This window comes from Doryrhamphus excisus, linkage group LG23, assembly GCF_037039965.1.
Source record: "Doryrhamphus excisus strain RoL-2023G ecotype Guam linkage group LG23, RoL_Dexc_Guam_v1.1, whole genome shotgun sequence".
NCBI classification, from domain to species: Eukaryota; Metazoa; Chordata; class Actinopteri; order Syngnathiformes; family Syngnathidae; genus Doryrhamphus; species Doryrhamphus excisus.
Genome location: NC_136379.1, coordinates 9,451,988 through 9,478,779, shown reverse-complemented (window position 1 = coordinate 9,478,779; position 26,792 = coordinate 9,451,988). Strand labels below are relative to the sequence as shown.

Below are 26,792 nucleotides of genomic sequence, written 5' to 3'. Positions count from 1 at the left end.
TCTGTTGTCTTATGATGAACATCCAGCAGCAACACAATGTTTTGACATGACTGCTATATGGATGAAAAATATAGTCCACCATAATAACCAAGAATAATAATCGATCATGTCAGGGACGGCCATGTTTGTGATCACAACACAGCGGGCCCTGCATTTGTCTTCCGTTGTCTTATGATGAACATCCAGCAGCAACACGATGTTTTGACATGACTGCTATTTGGATGAAAAATATAGTCCACCATAATAACCAAGAATAATAATCGATCATGTCAGGGACGGCCATGTTTGTGATCACACCACAGCGGGCCCTGCATTTGCCTTCCGTTGTCTTATGATGAACATCCAGCAGCAACACGATGTTTTGACATGACTGCTATTTGGATGAAAAATATAATCCACCATAATAAGACTGGACAGGACTTGGACTAAACCAATATGAAGGTAATATATGGTGTGTTAAACATTATTATGATGCAGTTTTTGGGATCGGCCATTAGGGGGCAGCCTCACTCCATTCTTGTCACATGGTCTTCTGGACCAGGAGGTCCATTATTTTCATAATAATAATCATAACAAAAGGATAAAGAGGGAAATGTGTAAGGTTTAATATGACCATATATGAACGTATAGATATTTAGCCGGCTCCCAGCATGCTTTGCGGCGCTTGGTAAAGTTATGAGTCTGCTCGTTTGAGCCTCGATCAACAAAAGCGGAGGCTACAGTTGAGTTTGTGACGAATAACAAAGCAAATAAAGTTGTTGGAAAAAAAAAAAAAACCACGCATTGCGCCGTCTATCTCTCTTCCGGCTCTCAACGGGCGAGCGAGTCGCACCTGAGAGTTCAGCAGCGGCTGACCCGCCAATCAATGATGTTTTGCCGTTAGCAGCGCCGTCATTAATCAAACGGACCCCGATGTGTGGAGTCCCTCAGGGCTCCGTCCCCGGGCCGCTGAGGTTGTCCTGCTCGTCGGGTAGCCGGGGATCGATAACCTGATGTGGGCGCCGTGTGTGCGCGTGCACGGTACTCGCCTCCGCTTCTCCGCTGGAGATAACGAGGCTCCGTGACAGACAGCTTCCGCGCAACAAATAGTTCCTCCTCTTAATTGGGGCTGACAACATCGCAGCCGCTCTTTTATTGATCGGCGTCATCTCAGAAGCTGGCAGCCATCTTCTGTCCAAATGATCAGCACGGCTTGCGACTCCACTTTTCATGTCTCACACTTTGGTGGGCAGGTGATATTCCTCTCATTCGACGACACCCATCAGGGTGTCTTAGTATATACGTATATACATATATATATATATATATACATATATATAAGTATAGATACCTATCTAACAGTCGCTAACTAACCTAGCATGTTTTTGGAATGCGGGAGGAAACCGGAATACCCGGAGAGGAAAACATGCAAACTCCACACAGAGATGGCCGAGGGTGGAATTGAACCCGGGTCTCCTAGCTGTGAGGTCTGCTAACCACTCAATCCCCGTGCAGCCCAAAAAAAAAAAATAATAATAATAATAACAATAATAATAATAATAATCGTAGTAATACTAATAATCATAATAATAGTAATCATCATCATAATCATAATTGTAATAATGATAATCACCATAGTAATCATAATAATTGTAATAATCATAATAATAATAACCATAATAATATTAATAATGGTAATAATAATGATAATAATAATAATAATCACAATAATCACACCACTCGATTGCTGTGCAGCCCAATAATAATAATAATCATAATCGTAGTAATAATAATAATAATAATCATCATAATATCATAATAATTGTAATAATCATAATTGTAATAATAATAATACTAAGCATTATAATAATAATAATATTAATAATGGTAATATTAATAATGGTAATAGTAATATTAATAACAGTAATAATAATATTAATAATGGTAATATTAATAATGGTAATAGTAATATTAATAACAGTAATAATAATATTAATAATGGTAATAATAATAATAATCCTAATAACAACAATAATAATCATAATTATAATCCTAATAATAATAGTAATAATCATAATCATAATAATAATTCTAATAATAGTAATAATCATAATCATAATAACAATAACAACAATAATAATGATAATAATCATAATCGTAATAATCATAATTGTAACAATCATAATCATAATAATCATAATCATAATAATCATAATAATCATAATCGTAATAATCATAAGTGTAATAACAACAACAATAATAATAATAATCATAGAACATGCAAACTCCACACAAAGATGGCTGAGGGTGGAATTGAACCCTGGTATCCTAGCTGTGAGGTCTGAGCGCTAACCACTTGACCACCGTGCAGCCCAATAATAATAATAATAATAATAATAATAATAATAATAATAATAATAATAATAATAATAATAATAATAATGCCAAATCCTTCCACATCACTCAAAGAGACTCATTGCAAGTTATGACAGACGCTTGATTGCAGTTGTTGCTGCTAGGCCTGCTATCAATCCATCACGCCACCGATTGATTGCTTCCTAACGGCCATATTGGAAAACGCTCCCGTTTGGCGCTTGGTTGTTTACTGGGATCCTGGAACGTATTTACTATGTTGGCCTGAAACAGCGTGTGTGCGTGTGTGTGTGGGGGGGGGGTGCACGATGAGATGAGACAGGAAGGAGGAAGTGACCTTCATGTGCCGTCGCCGCCGTCTGAAGCGAAGGAGCTCTTTGTGCTGACGAGCAATGAAGTTGACGGCGGCGTACTCCAGCAGCGCCGAGAAGACGAAGAGCAGACACACGGCCATCCAGATGTCGATGGCTTTGACGTAGGACACCTGCGGGGCGGGGGCAAGGGGGGGGGGCGGGGCGGCAGACACACAATAGTTTAGAAGGTTGCATCTTCGGTTGATTAAACCCCGCCCACAAATCACTCGTCATTTGATGCTGATGTCAAGCTTCGTCGTCAAGGCGCTGCCCCTTCGCCATAGTGACCGCCACCCAAGCACGAATGCCCCCAAGACTGACACCCTGTGTCATATGGGGGCCCCGTACTATAAAAAAAACCCCAAACTATGTGCAAGCAGGTCCCAACTGGTTTGGGAGGTGTTGGGTTGTGTATTTGCCGACCTTGCGTGGTGATCCGCGATATCGCTCCGACATTTACCCGGTTGGAATTCTGTTTCCGGGTCATGTGATCCTTCTCGCATCTGAGCAGTTGTTCAGTGGACAGGAAATGTTTTTTTTTTTAACCCTCCACTTGGGGGCTCCGTAACTTCATTCATCAGCAGCTTAGCCCCATGAGGGTCGTGGGGGGGGGGCTGGAGCCTATCCCAGCAGTCTTCGTGGTGCCCAATAATAATAATAATAACAATAACAACAACAATAATAATAATAATAATAATGCCAAATCCCTCCATATCACTCTAAGAGACTCATTGCAAGTTATCAGAGACACTTGATTAATAATAATCATAATTGTAGTAATAATAATAATAATATAATAATAACCATCATCATAATCATAATAATTGCAATAATAATGATAATCATCATAATCGTAATAATCATAATCATGATAATACTAATAATATTCATCATCATAATAATCATAACAATCATAATAATAATTGTAATAATCATCATAATAATGATAATAGTAATAATAATAATCACAATAATAATCATAATTATAATAATCATAATACCTATAATAATAATACCTATAATAATAATAATAATCATAATTATAATAATCATAATACCTATAATAATCACAATAATAATAATCATAACAATAAGCGTAATAATAATAATAATAATAGTAAGAATCATAAACATAATAACAATAATAATAATAATTATAATAATCATAATACCTATAATACCTATAATAATAATACCTATAATAATAATAATACATATAATATTAATAATAATACCTATAATAATAATAATACATATAATATTAATAATAATACCTATAATAATAATAATAATACATATAATAATAATACCTATAATAATAATAATAACCATAATTATAATAATCCTAATACCTATAATAATAATAATAATAATAATAATAATAATAATAATAGTAAGAATCATAAACATAATAACAATAATAATAATACATATAATATTAATAATACCTATAATAATAATAATACCTATAATATTAATAATAATACCTATAATAATAATAAAAAAAATCTGAATAATAATAATGATGATAGTAATAATAATAGGCTAATTAATAATATAATAATTATTATAATATAATACGCTAGCGGGCTAACTAGTTAGAGGAAGAAAGACAAGGAAGAACAACAACAAAGCCAAAATCTTACCGCATCCACATCTTCCAATATTTTAGGGGGGGGCTTCAGCCCCTTAAAATATTCTCAAGACCCCCTAAATAATTTTATATTTTTTTTATAATTTTTTTTTTAATAAATTTCATATAATTGAGCAAAAGCATGCTAATAATGCTACTAAAAATGCTAGCAGGGCTAAGATTGCTCTGGTTTTTTTTTTTGCCTTCTTTTCCTCGTCCTAATCTCCCACCTTCATGCTGCTTCCTGTGACGTGGAGCGAGTGGATGTGCAGCGTGAGAGTGTGCGCTAACACACACACACACACACACACACACACACACACCTGAGTGTGTGTGTGTGTGTGTGCGCCTCACCTAAGCTCAGCTGTGCTGTGTGATCATTATTGTGACAGCTGAACTGCAGCGGAATCACGGTTCACTTGTTCGATTTTTAGAGCGCATGAAGCACCTAATGTCGACAAAGTGTGTGTGTGCATATGTGTGTGTGTGTGTGTGTGTGTGTGTGTGCATATGTGTGTGTGTGTGTTGGGGATTACAGCTTCCCTGGACATAATTATACAATCCTACTGGGTCACGCAAGCAATGACTGTTTTTTTTTTAATCTGAAAATCCCTTGCTTTTTTCAAGTTGTTTTCGTTTTTGTGTCTTTTTTATGTTCTTCATCGCCCCCCCCCCCCCGCCCCACGCCCCCACGTTTTGGACACAAATGTCATTTCCTTCTCATAAAGAACGAAAGAAGAGAAAAAAAGAAAGCGTTGGTACCTTAGGCAAGGAGGCCCTGGAACCGGAGCTCTGAGTGGTCATGGTCAGCACGGTGGTGATGCCCAGACCCACCCGGGCCGGCGCGGCGTCCATGTTGATCCAGAAGGACACCCAGGAGAGGATGACGATGAGCAGGGACGGGATGTACATCTGGATCAGGTAGTAGCCCATCTGACGCTCCAGGTGGAAACGGGCCTCGATGCAGGTGAACTTTCCTGAAGAGCCGCAAGGAAGAGAAAACATCATTGACGGATGGATGGATGGACATCCATCCATCCATCCGTCAATCTGTCTCTCCATCCATCCATCTGTGCATACATCCATCCATCCATTCATTGAGCCAACCATCCATCTGTCCGTCAATCTGTCCATCCATCCATCCATTCGTCCATCCATCCATCCTTCAATCTGTCTCTCCATCCATCTGTCCATCTATTGATCCAACCATCCATCCATCCATCAATCTGAACCACCCATCCATCCATCTATCCGTCAATCTGTCTCTCCATCCATCGATCCATCCATCCATTAATCCATTGATCCAACCATCCATCAATCTGTCCATCCGTGCATACATCCGTCCATCCATTGAGCCAACCATCCATCCATCCGTCAATCTGTCTCTCCATCCATCCGTCCGTACATACATCTGTCCATCCATTGATCCAACCATCCATCCATCCGTCAATCTGTCCATCCATCCATCCATCCATTCATCCATCCATCCGTCAATCTGTCTCTCCATCCATCCATCCATCCATTAATCCATTGATCCAACCATCCGTCAATCTGTCCATCCATCCATCTGTCAATCTGTCTCTCCATCCATCCATACATACATCCGTCCATCCATTGATCCAACCATCCATCCATCCGTCAATCTGTCTCTCCATCCATCCATCCATCCGTACATACATCTGTCCATCCATTGAGCCAACCATCCATCCGTCCGTCCGTCAATCTGTCTATCCATCCATCCATCCATCCGTCCATCCATCCATACGTCCATCCATCCGGCCATCAATCCATCCATTCATCCATCTGTCCATCCATCCATTTGTCCATCCATCCATCCATCAATCTGTCTCTCCATCATCCATCCGTACATACATCTGTCCATCCATTGATCCAACCATCCATCCATCCACCCGTCAATCTGTCTATCCATCCGTCCATCCCTGCGTCAATCTGTATATCCATCCATCCATCCATCCGGCCATCAATCCGTCCATCGATCCATCCATCAATCCATCCATCCATTTGACCATCCATCCATCCGGCCGTCAATCCATCCATCCATCCATCAATGCATCCTTCCATCCACATGTCCATCTGTCAATCCATCAATCCATCCAGCCATCAATCTGCCCATCCATCTGTCATTCCGTCCATCCATCCATCCATCCATCCATCCATCCATCCATTCACCCATCCATCCATCCGTCCACCCATCTATCCATCCATTCATCCACCCATCCATCCGTCAATCCGTCCATCCATATCCTCATTAAGGTAGCAGGGTATGCTGGAGCCTACCCCAGCTGACCTTGTGCGAGAGGCGGGGTCCTGGACCGGTCCCTGGACTGGTGGCCAGCCAATCACAGGGCACATATAGACAAACAACCATTCCCAGTATTTCCAGTACCCTGACCAAAGTACACTCCTTGAAGTGTACTGAGTGGAGTATTCCATTTGTCGTGATGGCTCCCAAGACGGAGGTCAGGTGCTCCTGGCCGGCGGCCATCGTAGCACGAGGCAGGAAGGAGGAGGCTCCGCTCCAGCAGATGGAGAAGAAGACGGAAGAAGAAGATGACAGCTCAGGAAAGCAACTGTCATCTTTCCGCCGTGAAGTGAACGTCACACGGGGGAATTCGGAGCGACAGGAAGCTGAATGCCGAGCGACGGCGAAACATGTTGAACGTCAGCGAGGCTCACAAGACGTTTCAGAGTCGGGGGCGGGGGGTGGGGGGGATGGGGGGATGGGGGGCAGATCGGAAAGAGTCAACGTTCCTCAGGAAGACACGACAACAACAACAAGAACAACAACGACGCCGTCTTTTGTTGGGGTTGTCCCTCGCTTCCGAAACCGATGCTATCTTGATTCGTCATCGCCCACGTGGATTGGGGGGGGTGGGGGTGGGGGGGGCATCAACACAAAAAGCTGGGCCAACAAGAAGGCCGGGCGTCCATTTCATCAAGGAGGATCAATAATAGCAGCTTCATCAATTACAAATATGAGAGGGGGGGGGTGGTGGAAGAGGACCGGAGCATTATCAAAGGGAATAAGGGGGGGGTGGTGGTGGGGGGGGGGGCTTGATTTATAGCGGCGATACACTTGAGAGCTTTTAAGCTATGTCCATATTTTCCATCCCGGGAGAAGATTGAAATGATTCATCTCAGCCTGAGTGTGTGTGTGTGTGTCTTTTAATCAATAGTCTGGAAGGTACCACACACACACACACACACACACACACACACACACACACAACACACACGCAGGCAAAGTTCAAGCAAATCCAGGGTTCGTCTGGTGCTGCTGGTCTCTGAGCAGGAGCCTACACAAGCTGATACCAAACTGAAATCCTGGACAGAACCCATGGAATTAGGCAAAAAAGTCAAAAGTGGGAATTTTTGGGAGAAGAATGTAGTAAGCATGTAAGGATGTAGTAAACATGTTGTAAGGATGTAGTAAGCATGTAAGGATGTAGTAAACATGTAAGGATGTAATAAACATGTTGTGAGGATGTAGTAAACATGTAAGGATGTAGTAAACATGTTGTAAGGATGCAAGTAAACATGTTGTAAGGATGTAGTACACATGTAAGGATGTAGAAAACATGTAAGGATGTAGTAAACATGTTGTAAGGATGTAGTAAACATGTAAGGATGTAGTAAACATGTAAGGATGTAGTAAATATATAAGGATGCGGTAGGCATATTGTAAGGATGTAGTAAACATGTTGTAAGGATGTAGTAAACATGTTGTAAGGATGTAGTAAACATGTTGTAAGGATGTAGTAAACATGTAAGGATGTAGTAAATATATAAGGATGTGGTAGGCATATTGTAAGGATGTAGTAAACATGTTGTAAGGATGTAGCAAACATGTTGTAAGGATGTAGTAAACATGTAAGGATGTAGTAAACATGTTGTAAGGATGTAGTAAACATGTAAGGATGTGGTAAACATGTTGTAAGGACGTAGTAAACATGTAGTAAGGACGTAGTAAACATGTTGTAAGGATGCAGTAAACATGTTGTAAGGATGCAGTAAACATGTAAGGATGTAGTAAACATGTAAGGATGTGGAAAACATGTAAGGATGTAGTAAACATGTTTTAAGGATGTAGTAAACATGTTGTAAGGATGTAGTAAACATGTAAGGATGTAGTAAACATGTAAGAATGTGGAAAACATGTTGTAAGGATGTAGTAAACATGTTTTAAGGATGTAGTAAACATGTTGTAAGGATGTAGTAAACATGTTGTAAGGATGTAGTAAACATGTTTTAAGGATGTAGTAAACATGTTGTAAGGATGTAGTAAACATGTAAGGATGTAGTAAACATGTAAGGATGTGGAAAACATGTTGTAAGGATGTAGTAAACATGTTTTAAGGATGTAGTAAACATGTTGTAAGGATGTAGTAAACATGTTGTAAGGATGTAGTAAACATGTAAGGATGTAGTAAACATGTAAGCATGTAGTAAACATGTTGTAAGGATGTAGTAAACATGTAGTAAGGATGTAGTAAACATGTAAGGATGTAGTAAACATGTTGTAAGGATGTAGTAAACATGTTGTAAGGATGTAGTAAACATGTAAGCATGTAGTAAACATGTTGTAAGGATGTAGTAAACTACATCTTTACTACTTTAAAAAGCTTCCAGGAGCTTGCCACCTTTTTTCACTAGCATTCAAAGATGAAGCAGGCACATTCCAGAGTGTTATTGCAGTATATTGATTTGTTTACTGCTTTTATCGTTACTGTCTACAGTATATGGCTTGTGCAGTACTCGTAAACAGAAGGTTTTTGTGGCAGAATCACGTCAATGTGTTGTTGTTAGCTAGCTCACACATGGGAAAGGTCAGAAAGACACAATGAAAAGACCGCATTGGCTGGCGACCCGTCCAGGGTGTACCTTGCCTCTCAGCCAGCTGGGGTAGGCTCCAGCATATCCCCTAGATACAACTGAGGACAAGAAAGAGAGAAGATGGATGGAAGGATGATGGATAGCGTGGAAGAGCGAGAGGATGGAAGCTTGTTGTATGGACACTGGAAGAATGCTGAAAGGACATTTAAAGGCAGCCGTAAACATGTTCTAAGCATGTTGTAAACATGTCAGAATGTCCTAAGGATGCTGGAAGTGTGTTGTAAACATGTAAGCATGTAGAAAGGATATTATAGAAATGTATGCATGTCATAAAACTTACAATGTAAGGATGTAGTAAACATGCTGTAAGGATGTAGTGAACATGTTGTAAGGATGTAGTAAACATGTTGTAAGGATGTAGTAAACATGTTGTGAAGATGTAGTAAACATATTGTGAAGATGTAGTAAACATGTAAGGATGTAAGCAAACACGTAAGGATGTAGTAAACACGTAAGGATGTCGTAAACACGTAAGGATGTCGTAAACATGTCAGGATGTAGTTAACATGTAAAGATGTAGTTAACATGTTGTAAGGATGTAGTAAACATGCCAGGATGTAGTTAACATGTAAGGATGTAGTAAACACGCTGTAAGGATGTAGTAAACATGTAAGGATGTAGTAAACATGTTGCAAGGATGTATTAGACACATTGTAAGGATGTAGTAAACATGCTGTCAGGATGTAGTAAACATGTTGTAAGGATGTAGTAAGGATGTAGTAAACATTAAGCATGTAGTAAACACGTAAGGATGTAGCAAACATATAAGGATGTAGGAAACATGTAAGGATGTAGTAAACATGTAAGGATGTAGTTAACATGTTGTATGGATGTAGTAAACATGCTGTAAGGATGTAGTAATCATGTTGTAAGGATTTAGTAATCATGTTGTAAGGACGTAGTAAACATGTTGTAAGGACGTAGTAGACATGTTGTAAGGACGTAGTAGACATGTTGTAAGGATGCAGTAAACATGTTGTAAGGATGCAGTAAACATGTTGTAAGGATGCAGTAAACATGTTGTAAGGATGTAGTAAACATGTTGTAAGGATGTAGTAAACATGTTGTAAGGATTTAGTAAACATGTTGTAAGGATTTAGTAATCATGTTGTAAGGATGCAGTAAACATGTTGTAAGGATGCAGTAAACATGTTGTAAGGATGTAGAAAACATGTTGTAAAGATGTAGTAAACATGTTGTAAGGACATAGTAGACATGTTGTAAGGATGTAGTAAACATGTTGTAAGGATGCAGTAAACATGTTGTAAGGATGCAGTAAACATGTTGTAAGGATGTAGTAAACATGTTGTAAGGATGCAGTAAACATGTTGTAAGGATGCAGTAAACATGTTGTAAGGATGTAGTAAACATGTTGTAAGGATGCAGTAAACATGTTGTAAGGATGCAGTAAACATGTTGTAAGGATGTAGTAAACATGTTGTAAGGATGTAGTAAACATGTTGGAGCCAAGGTCAAACAGACAGCAGGTCCAGCGGTCCCAGCAGATGGCCCCAAACTGGTCCAGGACCAGCGAGGGTAAAAAAGTTCTGCATTGCAGCAGAAAGGTAATTAGTATTTCAAAGAGGCTTTTTGTCGCCCAATGTTTGTGTTGCTGTGCGGAATCTCTCACAGCCACACAGGAGCTAATAAATCCCGGGGAAAACGACACCACCGTTCCCGCTTTATGTCTGATTGGGAGGCAGCGAGGCATGCTCTCTCTCTCGCTCACACACACACACACACACACACACACACACACACAGGAAGTGGGCTGTACGTGTCTGCCGATCACAACGCATGCATGGTCCCGAAGGGGGCGCCTCACCTGTGTTGTAGTGTTTGGTGCAGTAGCGCAGGTCCTTCTCTTCCTTCAGGATGAACTGAGGAAGCGTCAGGCCGTCGGCGACCTGCACGGCACCCTTCTCATCCCACTCGAATATGAGGTCATTCATGGTGTAGCCGACTGGTGAGAGAAGAAACCACATGACCATGAACTCCTCTCTCTGATTGGCTGGACCGATGTGGTCATAATGAAGTTTTAGCATTCATGAATTATTCCCAATGTTTGATCCCTACTTTCACTTTCAAACAACTGGGACTTCCTGCTTGTTAACGAGCTACTTTATTAATCCCAAAGGAAATTCTACTGTAGCGAGACAGGACCCCCCCCTTCCCAAGTGAAGACGTTTACATGCACTAAAACAACCGCAGTCCCAAAACAGTACCATCATTCAGGGAAAAGACCCCCTTGGATCGCACATGATAGGTTCCCAAACGTGGTGGACCCATGAGGACGCAGTGTCAGGAGGCGGCACGGGGCGAGACAGGACCCCCCCCCCAATGAATAAAGTGATGACGTTTACATGCACTAAAACAACCGCAGTCCCAAAACAGTACCATTGTTCAGGGAAAAGACCCCCTTGGTTCGCACATGATAGGTTCCCCAAATGTGGTGGACCCATTGGGACCCAGTGTCAGGAGGCGGGACAGGACCCCCCTCTTCCCAAGTGAAGAAAGTGATGACGTTTACATGCACTAAAACAACCGCAGTCCCAAAATCGGACCATCGTTCAGGGAAAAGACCCCTTTGGTTCGCACATGATAGGTTCCCAAATGTGGTGGACCCATTGGGACCCAGTGTCAGGAGGCGGGACAGGACCCCCCTCTTCCCAAGTGAAGAAAGTGATGACGTTTACATGCACTAAAACAACCGCAGTCCCAAAATAGTACCAACGTTCATGGAAAAGACCCCCTTGGATCGCACATGATAGGTTCCCAAACGTGGTGGACCCATGAGGACGCAGTGTCAGGAGGCGGCACGGGGCGAGACAGGACCCCTCCCATTGAATAAAGTGATGACGTTTACATGCACTAAAACAACCGCAGTCCCAAAACAGTACCATTGTTCAGGGAAAAGACCCCCTTGGTTCGCACATGATAGGTTCCCCAAATGTGGTGGACCCATTGGGACCCAGTGTCAGTAGGCGGGACAGGACCCCCCTCTTCCCAAGTGAAGAAAGTGATGACGTTTACATGCACTAAAACAACCGCAGTCCCAAAACAGTACCATTGTTCAGGGAAAAGCCCCCCTTGGTTCGCACATGATAGGTTCCCCAAATGTGGTGGACCCATTGGGACCCAGTGTCAGGAGGCGGGACAGGACCCCCCTCTTCCCAAGTGAAGAAAGTGATGACGTTTACATGCACTAAAACAACCGCAGTCCCAAAATCGGACCATCGTTCAGGGAAAAGACCCCTTTGGTTCGCACATGATAGGTTCCCAAATGTGGTGGACCCATTGGGACCCAGTGTCAGGAGGCGGGACAGGACCCCCCTCTTCCCAAGTGAAGAAAGTGATGACGTTTACATGCACTAAAACAACCGCAGTCCCTAAATAGTACCATCGTTCAGGGAAAAGACCCCCTTGGATCGCACATGATAGGTTCCCAAATGTGGTGGACCGATGGGGACCCAGTGTCAAGAGGCCGGGCGGGGCGGGACAGGACCCCCCCCCTTCACAAGCAAAGAAAGTGATGATGTTTACATGTACTTTAACAACCGCAGTCCCGAAATAGTACCATTGTTCAGGGAAAAGACCTGAACCCATGTTGTAGACCCATGGGGACCAATGGGGTCCCAGTACCAGGACGCCCACTCAGGAATAAGAAGATGATGATGGAGTCCTATTTCAGCTTCCGTCACTCGTTAGCGTCGATACTGTACGGCGTTGTTGTCGTTTCCGTTGGTCCTCCACGGAGACCGCCACGCCGCGAGAGCCGCCCATCTCAGTGGGATCTGCTTCCCAGTCAAATAGTCCACGTTTTAATCCCACTTCCAATGTATTAAAAGGTGTTTACATGCGTTTTAAGAAGCTGCTTGGAACCCGATTCACGTAGTCGTCATTGAAGAAGGATCGGAGGCGGTCCTTTGCCTGCATGCCGATATTGATTGACACTTTCTCCGCTGACTCTGATGGAAGTGATTCTCTGTCAGCACCTTCTGACATCACGGGCCCCCGACACTGGCGCCGGTCCGAGACCGGGGAGTGTGTCTTGGCTCCATGTCCAGTGATCCATCACAGTGTCCCCGTTTCCGAGTCGTATCACGTTTCCTCAAAAGGATGGGGTGGCAGCGGAGAAATCTATACGGAACTGATGGACCCACACTGATGACCGTGTGTGTGTGTGTGTGTCTGTGTGTGATTGTGTGCGTGATTGTGTGTGTGTGTGTGTGTACTCACAACTCTCCAGCTGCATTATACACGTCTGCACGTCCATCGGGAAGTTCTTCAGATCCATGGGACAGGCCAGGACCAGGGTTATTCTGCCAAACACACACAGTGTATCACTTCCTGCTAAGAGGATTATCCTGATCTTCATCAGCTCAGCAAACACATCAGACGGCGGCGCTGTTGCAAATCGAAAAATTTACGTGCGCACGCTTGGTGGTCATGAAGACGATGATCATTGTTCAAACCCAAGCCGAGACGTGTCCACTTGTGTCTCTGTTTGATTCCTGACCCATAAACATCACAAAACCACCAGGAACCACTTGGGCACAGGACGCTTTAAGATGGTTCATTCATGGATGTAGTTAACATGTTGTAAGGATGTAGTAAACATATTGTAAGGATGTAGTAGACATGTTGTAAGGATGTAGTAAACATGTTGTAAGGATGTAGTAAACATATTGTAAGGATGTAGTAGACATGTTGTAAGGATGTAGTAAGGATGTAGTAGACATGTTGTAAGGATGTAGTAGACATGTTGTAAGGATGTAGTAAACATGTTGTAAGGATGTAGTAAACATGGAAGGATGTAGTAAACATGTTGTAAGGATGTAGTAAACATACTGTAAGGATGTGGTAGACATGTTGTAAGGATGTAGTATATATGTTGTAAGGATGTAGGAATCGTGTAAGGATGTAGTAATCATGTAAGGATGTAGTAATCATGTAAGGATGTAGTAAACATGTTGTAAGGATGTAGTAAACATGTTGTAAGGATGTAGTAAACATATTGTAAGGATGTAGTAGACATGTTGTAAGGATGTAGTAAACATGTTGTAAGGATGTAGTAAACATATTGTAAGGATGTAGTAGACATGTTGTAAGGATGTAGTAAGGATGTAGTAGACATGTTGTAAGGATGTAGTAGACATGTTGTAAGGATGTAGTAAACATGTTGTAAGGATGTAGTAAACATGGAAGGATGTAGTAAACATATTGTAAGGATGTGGTAGACATGTTGTAAGGATGTAGTAAACATGTTGTAAGGATGTAGTAGACATGTTGTAAGGATGTAGTAAACATGTAAGGATGTAGTAAACATGTAAGGATGTAGTAAACATGTTGTAAGGATGTAGTAAACATACTGTAAGGATGTGGTAGACATGTTGTAAGGATGTAGTATATATGTTGTAAGGATGTAGGAATCATGTAAGGATGTAGTAAACATGTTGTAAGGATGTAGTAAACATATTGTAAGGATGTAGTAGACATGTTGTAAGGATGTAGTAAACATGTTGTAAGGATGTAGTAATCATGTTGTAAGGATGTAGTAAACATGTAAGGATGTAGTAAACATGTTGTAAGGATGTAGTAAACATATTGTAAGGATGTAGTAATCATGTTGTAAGGACATAGTAATCATGTTGTAAGGATGTAGTAAACATATTGTAAGGATGTAGTAGACATGTCAGAATGTAGTAGACATGTCAGGATGTAGTAAACATGTAAGGATGTGGTAGACATGTAAGGATGTAGCAAAAATGTTGTAAGGATGTAGTAAACATGTTTTAAGGATGTAGTAAAGATGTTGTAAGGATGTAGTAAACATGTTGTAAGGATGTAGTAAACATTTAAGGATGTAGTAAAGATGTTTTTAGGATGTAGTAGACATGTAAGTATGTAGTAAACATGTTGTAAGGATGTAGTAAACATGTTGTAAGAATGTAGTAAACATGTAAGGATGTAGTAAACATGTTGCAAGGATGTAGTAAACATGTTGCAAGGATGTAGTAAAGATGTTGCAAGGATGTAGTAAACATGTTTTAAGGATGTAGTAAACAGGATGCTTTAAAATGGTTCATTTAGATGGTGTCATCTGAAGGGCCCGTGTGGCTCCTCCTCCTCCTCCTCCTCCTCCTCCAGCCTGGTGATGGACCCGGCTCGCCACCAGAATACTAAGAGGATCCGTAGATTACCACCGGCGCCGCTGAGCAGAGGCAATAAAAGCGAGGGGGGGAAGGGGGGGGGCAGGCTATAACTCCTACAGCCTTGAATTGGATGTCTGGGAGACGCAATGAAAAGGACGCAGGAAGCTCAAGTCTGACGCATTCCAAAGACTTCCAGCGGAAAAGCATGAAGTAAACTAAAAGTAAACTAAAAGTTCCAGCTTCAAATTCCCAACTCTTCCCTGAAAAGACATCGGAATTCCGACTGGTAGCCCATCCAAGAGTCTAATTGCATATTGAGTACTGAGTACTACACATGTGTACATGTTGGCAGGTCTGCATTAACACTGAAAGTACCTTTCCCTGACAGTTCCGTTCACCGTGCCCCCCGCCCCATAATGGGCCCGCCCCGTTATTTGAGAAGCACTAGCGTAGACCAATGGGGGACCACTACCAACGTCGGCCATTTTTGTTTACCGTTGGATTGCTGTAAGGCTTCAAAGATGAGTTATGTTATGTTTATGTTTACCGAACCTGCAGTTCAAACCACATCCTGGAAGATGCATACTACTTAAATCGTAACAAAGTTCCAACTCGGTCATGAAAGTACCGTAGTACAAAGAGCGTAGTAGCGACTAAAGTTACCGTATGCTGTAGAGCACGTTGCCGTTTTTGGAAATGCGAAGCAGCTTGTTGTCGGTGGTGACCTCGTGGAAGTTGGCGCCCTTCTCGTTGGCAAAGAACAAGTCCGGCTTCCAGATGGAGTCCAGCATGGAGGGGTCCAGATCCAGCGAGTCGTCGGGGTACTCGCTGTAGGCCAGTCGAGGGTCGTTCCACTGCTGCCTCAGGAAGATGTTGACTCGGTAGTCCTGCCAGGAGACACCAGACACCATCAGGAACGCCGTGGCGTGCTCTCATGGAGGACAGGACAGCACAGAATTCCTTAATGTCTCCCGACAGTTGTCCTTCCGGGAAACATACGGAACGTTTATCACCTTTGACCTTTATGTCAGCCCCTCCCAGTTGATGATACACCTTCATGCATAATGTCAAGGTCATGTGACTGACAGAGTACACGTCCATGACTGGTATACACGTACAGTACACGTCCATGGCTGGTATACACATACATGTCCATGGCTGGTATACACATATAGTACATGTCCATGGCTGGTATACACGTACAGTACACGTCCATGGCTGGTATACACATACATGTCCATGGCTGGTATACACATATAGTACATGTCCGTGGCTGGTATACATGTAGGGTACATGTTCTTGGCTGGTATACATGTAGAGTACATGTCCATGGCTGGTATACACGTACAGTACATGTCCATGGCTGGTATACATGTACAGTACACGTCCATGGCTGGTATACACATATAGTACATGTCCATGACTGGTATACACATATAGTACATGTCCATGGTTGGTATACACATATAGTACATGTCAGTGGCTGGTATACACGCACAGTACTTGTCCGTGGCTGGTATACACATACATGTTCGTGGCTGGTATACACGTAGGGTACATGTTCTTGGCTGGTATACACATACAGTACATGTCCGTAGCTGGTATACACATACATGTCAATGGCTGGTATACACGTACAGTACATGTGCATGGCTGGTATACACATACAGTACATGTCCGTAGCTGGTATACACATACATGTCAATGGCTGGTATACACGCACAGTAAATGCCCGTGGCTGGTATACACGTACATGTGCATGGCTGGTATACACATACAGTACATGTCTGTGGCTAGTATACACACACAGTACTTGTCTGTGGTTGGTATACACATACAGTACATGTCCATGGCTGGTATACACATACATTTTCATGGCTGGTATACACATACAGTACATGTACATGACTGGTATACACGTACAGTACATGTCCATGGCTGGTATACACATACATGTTTGTGGCTGGTATACGTACATGTAGAGTACATGTTTTTGGCTGGTATACACGCACAATAAATGCCCGTGGCTGGTATACACGCACAGTACTTGTCTGTGGCTGGTATACACGTACATGTGCATGGCTGGTATACACATACAGTACATGTCTGTGGCTAGTATACACGCACAGTACTTGTCCGTGGCTGGTATACACATACAGTACATGCCCGACTGGTATACACGCAGAGTACATGCCCCTGACTGGTATACACGTACAGTACATGCCCATGGCTGGTATACACATACATTTTCATGGCTGGTATACACATACAGTACATGTACATGACTGGTATACACGTACAGTACATGTCCATGGCTGGTATACACATACATTTTCATGGCTGGTATACACATAGAGTACATGTACATGACTGGTATACACGTACAGTACATGTCCATGGCTGGTATACACATACATTTTCATGGCTGGTATACACATACAGTACATGTACATGACTGGTATACACGTACAGTACATGTCCATGGCTGGTATACACATACATTTTCATGGCTGGTATACACATAGAGTACATGTACATGACTGGTATACACGTACAGTACATGTCCATGGCTGGTATACACATACATTTTCATGGCTGGTATACACATAGAGTACATGTACATGACTGGTATACACGTACAGTACATGTCCATGGCTGGTATACACATACATTTTCATGGCTGGTATACACATACAGTACATGTACATGACTGGTATACACGTACAGTACACGTCCATGGCTGGTATACACGTCCATAGCAGGTGTACAAGTAGATGTCGTGGTGTGTACCCAAAGGCGGTCTCAATGCGAGTCATTGTGTGGTACCGACGCTAGCCGCTAGCTGCTAACATTAGCTTAGCTATATTAGCTGTAAACAAACAACTACTGTACATGCTAGCGTGTTAGGTCTTCCATCCTCACAGCAGGAAGAGGCGGGGTTTATTCTATGGGTACGTTGGAAAGAACTCTCCAAGACGATGCCTTCAGGCGCTAATAAATCTTAGACTTCAAGACCTTCATTAAAATCATTTTAGCAGCGTGGAGCGGACGTCCGTACATGTGCTACACTTCCCAATAAATCTTCCCATCATTGGCGTTCCCGGGCTCGCTTGCCTTTTGTCGGGAGATCTTCTAAAAGGATTTAGCGCCGGGATGAAAGCTGATAAATCTGATTATTCCTGTACTTTGTTATTTTGCTTTCTAATCTGCTCCGACAGATTAGCGATGAGTGTTTGCTTGGCGCACACACACACACACACACACACACACACACACACACCACACACACACACACCACAACAAGGCTAGTGTGTGTTTAATTAAGACACACACACACGCACACATCGCCATGACGATGAAGCGATGAAGTCGCTACTTTCTGAGCTCCTTGCTGAGGTCGCACAGGTGGGCGTGGCCTATTTTAGCACCATGCTACGTCGTCACGACTGCTGAAATTATCGCTAATGGAATTTTCGTGTAATGACGGGGCGCCTCGATTCACACGCCCTCGCTCTCATGGGGGGGTGGGGGGGGTGCAAATGGCTCAATGAGGCGGACGCCATCAGCAGCACACAGGAAGCTGCGGGCTCGTCATCGGGGGGGGGGGGGGGGCATATAAATATTTGCAGGGATGAGTTGTCGTCTGTTCTCGTCACATGGCATCGGGAAAACTACCGACATTTTTTTTATTTTTATTTTTTTTTTAACCCCGCCCTCCAAGCTGCCTGGAGAGTTCTTTCCAACGTACCCATAAAATAAACCCCGCCTCTTCCTGCTGTGAGGATGGAAGACCTAACACGCTGGCATGCACAGTAGTTGTTTGTTTACAGCTAATATAGCTAAGCTAATGTTAGCAGCTAGCGGTGGCTATCTTTGAATGGATAGCCTGTCGTTACGACACAATGACTCCCATTGAGTCTGCTTTTGGGTACACACCACGACATCTACTTGTACACCTGCTATGGACGTGTATACCAGCCACGAACATGTATGTGTATACCAGCCACGGACATGTACTGTACGTGTATACCAGCCACGAACATGTACTGTACGTGTATACCAGCCACGAACATGTATGTGTATACCAGCCACAGACATGTACTGTACGTGTATACCAGTCATGGACATGTACTCTACATGTATACCAGCCATGGACATGTGTGTGTATACCAGCCACGGACATGTACTGTACGTGTACGTATACCAGCCATAGAAATGTATGTGTATACCAGCCACGAACATGTATGTGTATACCAGCCACGAACATGTATGTGTATACCAGCCATGGACATGTACTCTACATGTATACCAGCCACGGACATGTACTCTACGTGTATACCAGTCATGGACATGTACTGTACGTGTATACCAGCCACGGACATGTATGTGTATACCAGCCACGGACATGTACTGTATGTGTATACCAGCCATGGACATGTACTGTATGTGTATACCAGCCATGGACATGTGCGTGTATACCAGCCACAGACATGGACATGTATGTGTATACCAGCCATGGACATGTGTGTGTATACCAGCCATGGACATGTACTGTATGTGTATACCAGCCATGGACATGTGTGTGTATACAAGCCACGGACATGGACATGTATGTGTATACCAGCCATGGACATGTACTGTATGTGTATACCAGTCATGAACATGTACTGTACGTGTATACCAGCCACGGACATGTACTGTATGTGTATACCAGCCACGGACATGTACTCTACGTGTATACCAGCCACAAACGTGTGTGTATACCAGTCACAGACATGGACATGTATGTGTATACCAGCCATGGACATGTACTCTACTTGTATACCAGCCACGGACATGTACTCTACATGTATACCAGCCACGGACATGTATGTGTATACCAGCCATGGACAAGTACTGTGCGTGTATACCAGCCATGGACAAGTACTGTGCGTGTATACCAGCCATGGACATGTACTGTACGTGTATACCATCCATGGACATGTACTGTATGTGTATACCAACCAGAAATTATTTTAAAAAAATTACTCAATTCCCAAAACAGTTGTCGATTAATTGGGTGACAGTTTAGCTATAGATTAATAGATTAATTGTTGCGGCTGTAATATGCAGTACTGTATTTATGTATGTCACTTACCATGGTCGTCTCAGCGATGGAGCCAAAACTGTTGATGAAGATGTTGCAGGTCACGTTGACAGGAGGACCTGCGGAGGACCACAAACATTAGCCCTGAGTCCTGTTTGACAGGCATGGACGCATGGACACACACACACCTTTTTGGCAGGAGCCAACCCCAAGCTACCAAGACCTGTCAACCCTTTGGAAACCACAGTAGAAATAAACAAACATGTACTAATTTGAGTTCGAAATGGGGAAAAAAACTTTTTTCCTGGAACGCTGCAATGACATCAGCCTCCCTCTGAGCCACAGAAACAGCAGTTGCTGTGTTTAATATTTCTTGTAAGATGAGTAAAACTCCTGCAAGTTCCAATGGGTTGACAAGTTTTGAGTTTTTCAAGAGCTTGCGGGCCGTATTTAAACACTTGGCGTGCCGGATGTGGCCCCCGGGCCATAGTTTGCCCACCCCTGAGTTAATATTTCATTCCAACAATAGTCCATGTCACGTGACCTGAGTTTGAATGAGAGTTTGAAAAGGGGAAAAAAAAAACTCTTAAAAACTTTTCCTGGAACGCTGCAATGACATCAGCCTCCCTCTGAGCCACAGAAACAGCAGTTGCTGTGTTTAATATTTCTTGTAAGATGAGTAAAACTCCTGCAATTTCCAATGGGCTGACAAGTTTTGAGTTTTTCAAGAGCGTGCGGGCCGTATTTAAACACTTGGCGTGCCGGATGTGGCCCCCGGGCCATAGTTTGCCCACCTCTGAGATAATATTTCATTCCAACAATAGTCCATATCACGTGACCTGAGTTTGAATGCGAGTTTGAAAAGGGGAAAAAAAAACTCTTAAAAGTTTTTCCTGGAACGCTGCAATGACATCAGCCTCCCTCTGGGGCACAGAAACAGCAGTTGCTGTGTGAGGAGTTTAATGATGAGTCAGACCTCCTGCAGTTACCAATGGGTTGACAAGTTTTGAGTTTTTCAAGAGCGTGCGGGCCGTATTTAAACACTTGGCGTGCCGGATGTGGCCCCCGGGCCATAGTTTGCCCACCCCTGAGTTAAATTTTAATTCCAACAATAGTCCGTGTCACGTGACCAGGGAGTCATCACAGAGAAGAATCGTTCAAACCGCCTCTTCTTTTCCACACCAACATCACTCGAAGCCAAGCTCCGCCCTCAAAGCGGTGACGTCACGTAAAGTCAAAGTGACAGGAAGTGGCGTTGGCAGCTTGTACAAACACGATAATGAGCGGGTGAAGATGGTGGCGCCGAACAGTCGCACCGCCATGCGGACTCGAACCGTTTAAGTCACTCCATTTGTTGGTTGGAACTTTGATTATCGGTTCGATTCCTTCGTGGTCAGGTCGCACCGTTTGTGCAAACGCCAAACCACACCGCCGCCGCCGCCGCACACGCTCAGTTCCACCGTTTAATATCCCTGCTGCGACTCAGTGTCTAATTCCGCAGGCCTCCGGCGATCCGGAATGAAGGAAGGAGTCTGGATTACTTTGATGGCCAATTACTCTCCCTGTCAGCGTGTACGCATCGCTGGAGGCCATGTTGTGTTGGGAGGGGGGGACAATGGCGGGCTTCAAGATGCGGCGCTAAGAGGGAAGTCTCGTGTAGGAAGAGCCGAGGGAGATGGCGTGACTGGCTAACAAAGATGTCGGCTTTCATTCCACCGTGGAACGCGTGACGAGGCGAACATGACGAAGAGCTTGGAGCGGACACAAGGTGAGCATCGATCGCAGACGGAACCTTCGCTGGCGGACGTTACTCTTTCGATAAAAGTGGTATCGTTTCCACGCCGTATCCGATGGTATCAAATCTACTACTTTTTTAAACTTGAGTGTTTCCTAACTCGTGTATATAAACACATAGCCAATACTTTACCACAAAGAGATCCCATCCCTGTTTATTATAGATTAAAATGATTAATTGTAATTAATTATTAATTAATTAAAATTAATTATTACCGAAGTAGGAGGTGATATGAGCATCCAATGACATAATGGGCACCATAGTGACTGTCAATATAGTGATATGTATATCACTATTAATTATTTTTTATGAAAATAATATATTATATATTATTAAATAATATATTATTAATTAATATAAGTCAATTAATTAAAATGAATTATTACCAAAGTAAGTGTCAATACATATCATTGTCAATATAGTGATATGTATATCACTATTCATTATTTATTATTAAAATAATATATTATATATTATTATTATACCATATATTAATTAATATTAATTTATTAAAATGAATTATTAATGAAGTAACTGTCAATACATATCACTGTCAATATAGTGATAGGTATATCACTATTATTTATTATTAAAATAATATATTATATATTATTATTCTTATATACTATTATTAAATAATATATTATTAATCAATTAATTAATATTAATTAATTAAAATTAATTATTACCAAAATAACTGTCAATACATATCACTGTCAATATAGTGATATGTATATCACTATTAATTATTTATTATTAAAATAATATATATTATTATATATTATTAATTAACATATTATTAATTAATTAACTAAGCAATATTAATTAATTAAATAAAATTAATTATTACCAAACTAACTGTTACCATGGTACCCATTATGTCATTGGATGCTCATATCACCTCGTACTTCAGTACAGGAAAAAAAATGTAAAAATAAAAAAAATCTTAAACTGTATTATGGAAAGCAGGAAGTGAACAAATGTAACAGTTACTGATTGTAAAAGTACCAGATGGAGGGGTAGGATTGAATAAGCTTTGCTTCTTCCTACTCCTTTTGGACATGTGGAACTGGGAACTGATTATGGGATGCACTCAATTGTAATCTGATGCATGTTCAAATGGAATTAAACCATTACCAATTACCAATTATGAGTTAACTATGGACAAAATGCCATAAATTGCGATTAATAAATTAATTGCCCATATACATATATATATAAACAGAACACCCAAACTAGCATTTCCGCTTTGCAGGGATACCATAAATACATAAAACAATAGCACGCATTGCGAGGACGGTGCGGAGGGCCCGCTTGCGCCGCTCTGTGTGCACTCGCCAGCGGCCCCGCCTCCACCCGCTGAGTCCAAAGACTCTGGCAGCACACAAGTGTTGAGACATTGTGACCAACATTTCAAAGCAGACGAAGAAGCATAACGCCGCCTATTCCTGCCTCCATGACATGTGACAGGAAGTGGTTTTTTTTTTCCATGTGGGCAATCATGAACCAGGAAGTAGTACAAGAGTTTTTTTTTTTTTTTTTTGCAACTCTTCAAAACCTGCCAAAACATCTTTGTTGTCGTGCACGTGCTGTCCATCACGGTTTACAGCGTTTACAGCGTCTTTTACTGCGTTGTTGTTGCAACAGGAAGGTAAACACTGTCTGGAAAGACTTTTTTTTTTTTTTTTTTTTCCCTTCTGAGGAATCTTTCTGAAGAAGTGAATGTTTCTTCATTAGCGGCGTTGAGAAAGTAAAGCCAGATAATGAGCTGTGTTTGCATATCCAGGCTGCAAAGCTTTCATGAAGGCTGTTATTTAATGATGGCTGTTTTGCTAGCGGTAGCGTGTGTGTGTGTGTGTGTGTGTGTGTGCGTGTGTGTGTGTCAGAGCAATAAATGTAAAGTGTGACACACCAGGCTGTATGAATATTTCATGGCAGGCTGCGGGAAGGGGAAGCCTTGATTAAGTCTGAATATTAGTCTCATTTTTCTTTATTCTTTATGTCAATGTCTTGGTGTTATTGTTTTATGTACACTAGCGCTGAAAAAGTTTGTTTTGCAAAGAAAAAAACAAATTTTCATGCATTTGCGAACAATTTTTTCCATTTCACAAACATGAAAGACACAAAAATCCTTAGTAATAGCACAAACTGGGTCTAACAAGGACAGAAAAACGCTGCCCAACTGTGCAAGAATTTGTGAAACGGCTCAAAAGTTTGGGATCACTTGCAAATTTTGTTGTTTTCCAAAGAAAATTTTTTTTTCATGGATTTCACAAACAATTTTTTTCCATTTCACAAATTCTTGCACAGTTGGGCAGCCTTTTTCTGTCCTTGTTAGACCCAGTTTGTGCTATTACTAAGGATTTTTATGTCTTTCATGTTTGTGAAATGGAAAAAATTGTTAGCAAAATGCATGAAAATTAGTTATTTCTTTGCAAAAAAAACAAATTTGCAAGTGATCCCAAACTTTTGAGCCGTTTCACAAATTCTTGCACAGTTGGGCAGCGTTTTTGTGTCCTTGTTAGACCCAGTTTGTGCTATTACTAAGGATTTTTGTGTCTTTCATGTTTGTGAAATGGAAAAAATTGTTCGCAAAATGCATGAAAATTAGTTATTTCTTTGCAAAAAAAACAAATTTGCAAGTGATCCCAAACTTTTGAGCCGTTTCACAAATTCTTGCACAGTTGGGCAGCGTTTTTGTGTCCTTGTTAGACCCAGTTTGTGCTGCTCTCTGAAGGGAGTAGTTAACAGCATGGTAAGAGATTTTAGTTTTAGTTTAGACTTTTAGATGGCTTTTCCAATCATCCAATCAAAAATCCTAAACAAAATTATTTATTTTTTTTATTTTTAAAAATAAAAATATATATAAAATAAAACTATATATATAAATATATAACAAAACAAAAAATATTTCAAAAATATTTCAAAAATTATTAAAATATATTGAAAAATTTTAAGTTAAGTTTCAATGAAATACTTTGGAAAGAACATGCGGGCCGTATTCAAACACTTGGCGTACCGGATGTGCCATAGTTTGCCCACCCCATAGTTTAATTCCAACAATAGTCCATGTCACGTGACCTGAGTTTGAATGTGAGTTTGGGGAAAAAAAAAACTTGTTAAAGTTTTTCCTGGAACGCTGCAATGACATCAGCCTCCCTCTGAGGCACAGAAACAGCAGTTGCTGTGTGAGGAGTTGAATATCGCTTGTAAGATGAGTCAGACCTCCTGCAATTTCCAATGGGTTGACAAGTTTGGAGTTTTTCAAGAGCGTGCGGGCCGTATTCAAACACTTGGCGTACCAAATGTGGCCCCCGGGCCATAGTTTGCCCACCCCGTGAGTTAATATTTAATTCCAACAATAGTCCATGTCACGTGACCTGAGTTTGAATGTGAGTTTGAAATGGGGAGAAAAAAAAAACTTGTTAAAAGTTTTTCCTGGAACGCTGCAATGACATCAGCCTCCCTGTGGCGCACAGTTGCTGTGTGAGGAGTTTAATATTGCTTGTAAGATGAGTAATACTCCAAAAAATTTCCAATGGGTTGACAAGCTGGTTTTGAGTTTTTTCATGACTGGTCGTCATGGAAACGTGCGTTCCTCTAAAATGTAGCAACGGATACGCCGGAATTCCCGATATGTTGTCTGTTGAATTCATTTTTAATAAAAACATTGACATTCCAATTCCAATTCCAATGTCACAGTAACTCGCAAACAACGTCACCGACGTGCGGCCATTTTGAGCGAGCTCGCCATGTCGTTGTTTTGCTTTTTTCCCGAAAGCCGGAACGAGGCCGCTCCATCAGCTCGACCCGACCGACCTTCCGGGTCTTTCCGGGCCGCCGCTGACTGACGTGCAAACACGACACGCTGGCAGCCGCTCGACGGCAGAAGGACGGAAATCAATACGAGGTTCGCAGCCACTGGATTAAACAGCGTGTGTGTGTGTGTGTGTGTGTGTGTTGTTTGCATGCCTGCCATTTTAGCTCCTGTGTGTGTGTGTGTGTGTATGTAAATAAGTGTGCGATTTAACGATGTGTGTCGATGGCGTTAGCTTGATGCTTTTAATCATGCGGAGAGGAAGGAAGATGTATCATGGCGGCTTAGCGGTCACACACGCAACACGCAGGTTGAGTCGCTATTATCTTGGGTGTATAAAGTGCACGTTATGGAGGTAACGCACGCTTCTTTAACACGCCATCATGTCAGAGTGCTCCATCAGGAGGGATTCGGGAAAAAAGCGGCATAAGCGTGCATACGGCTAAAATATGATATGGAATAATATTTAGCGTCAGTCATACTGTAAACAAAGCACGTAGCGATTAAAGAGTGTTTATTTTTATGGACTATTTGCGATAATGTTGCTACACTTTTTTTTTTACTACTAAAATAAAACAATTTTTTCTTCATAATATTACTACTTTATTGTCATAACACTGAAACGTTTATTGTCGCATTTTTCCTAAAAAATATTGCATTTTTTATCCCTTTTTTCTCCTAAAACTA

The 26,792-nt window shown here is 41.8% G+C and overlaps 1 protein-coding gene across 5 annotated transcripts in view; it reads right to left on the bottom strand.

Moving 5' to 3' along the window:
- glra1 (glycine receptor, alpha 1) overlaps positions 1-26,792 on the bottom strand; it is a 108,429-nt gene that overhangs the window by 2,263 nt on the left and 79,374 nt on the right. For all 5 annotated transcript variants that reach the window (XM_078788531.1, XM_078788532.1, XM_058064699.2 and 2 more), the window contains 6 exons: positions 20,545-20,612; positions 16,071-16,294; positions 13,492-13,574; positions 11,078-11,215; positions 5,101-5,315; positions 2,690-2,836 (listed from right to left, as the gene is read on the bottom strand). In XM_078788531.1, coding sequence (XP_078644657.1) covers positions 2,690-2,836; positions 5,101-5,315; positions 11,078-11,215; positions 13,492-13,574; positions 16,071-16,294; positions 20,545-20,612 — 875 coding nt within the window. The remainder of the gene's footprint in view (positions 1-2,689; positions 2,837-5,100; positions 5,316-11,077; positions 11,216-13,491; positions 13,575-16,070; positions 16,295-20,544; positions 20,613-26,792) is intronic.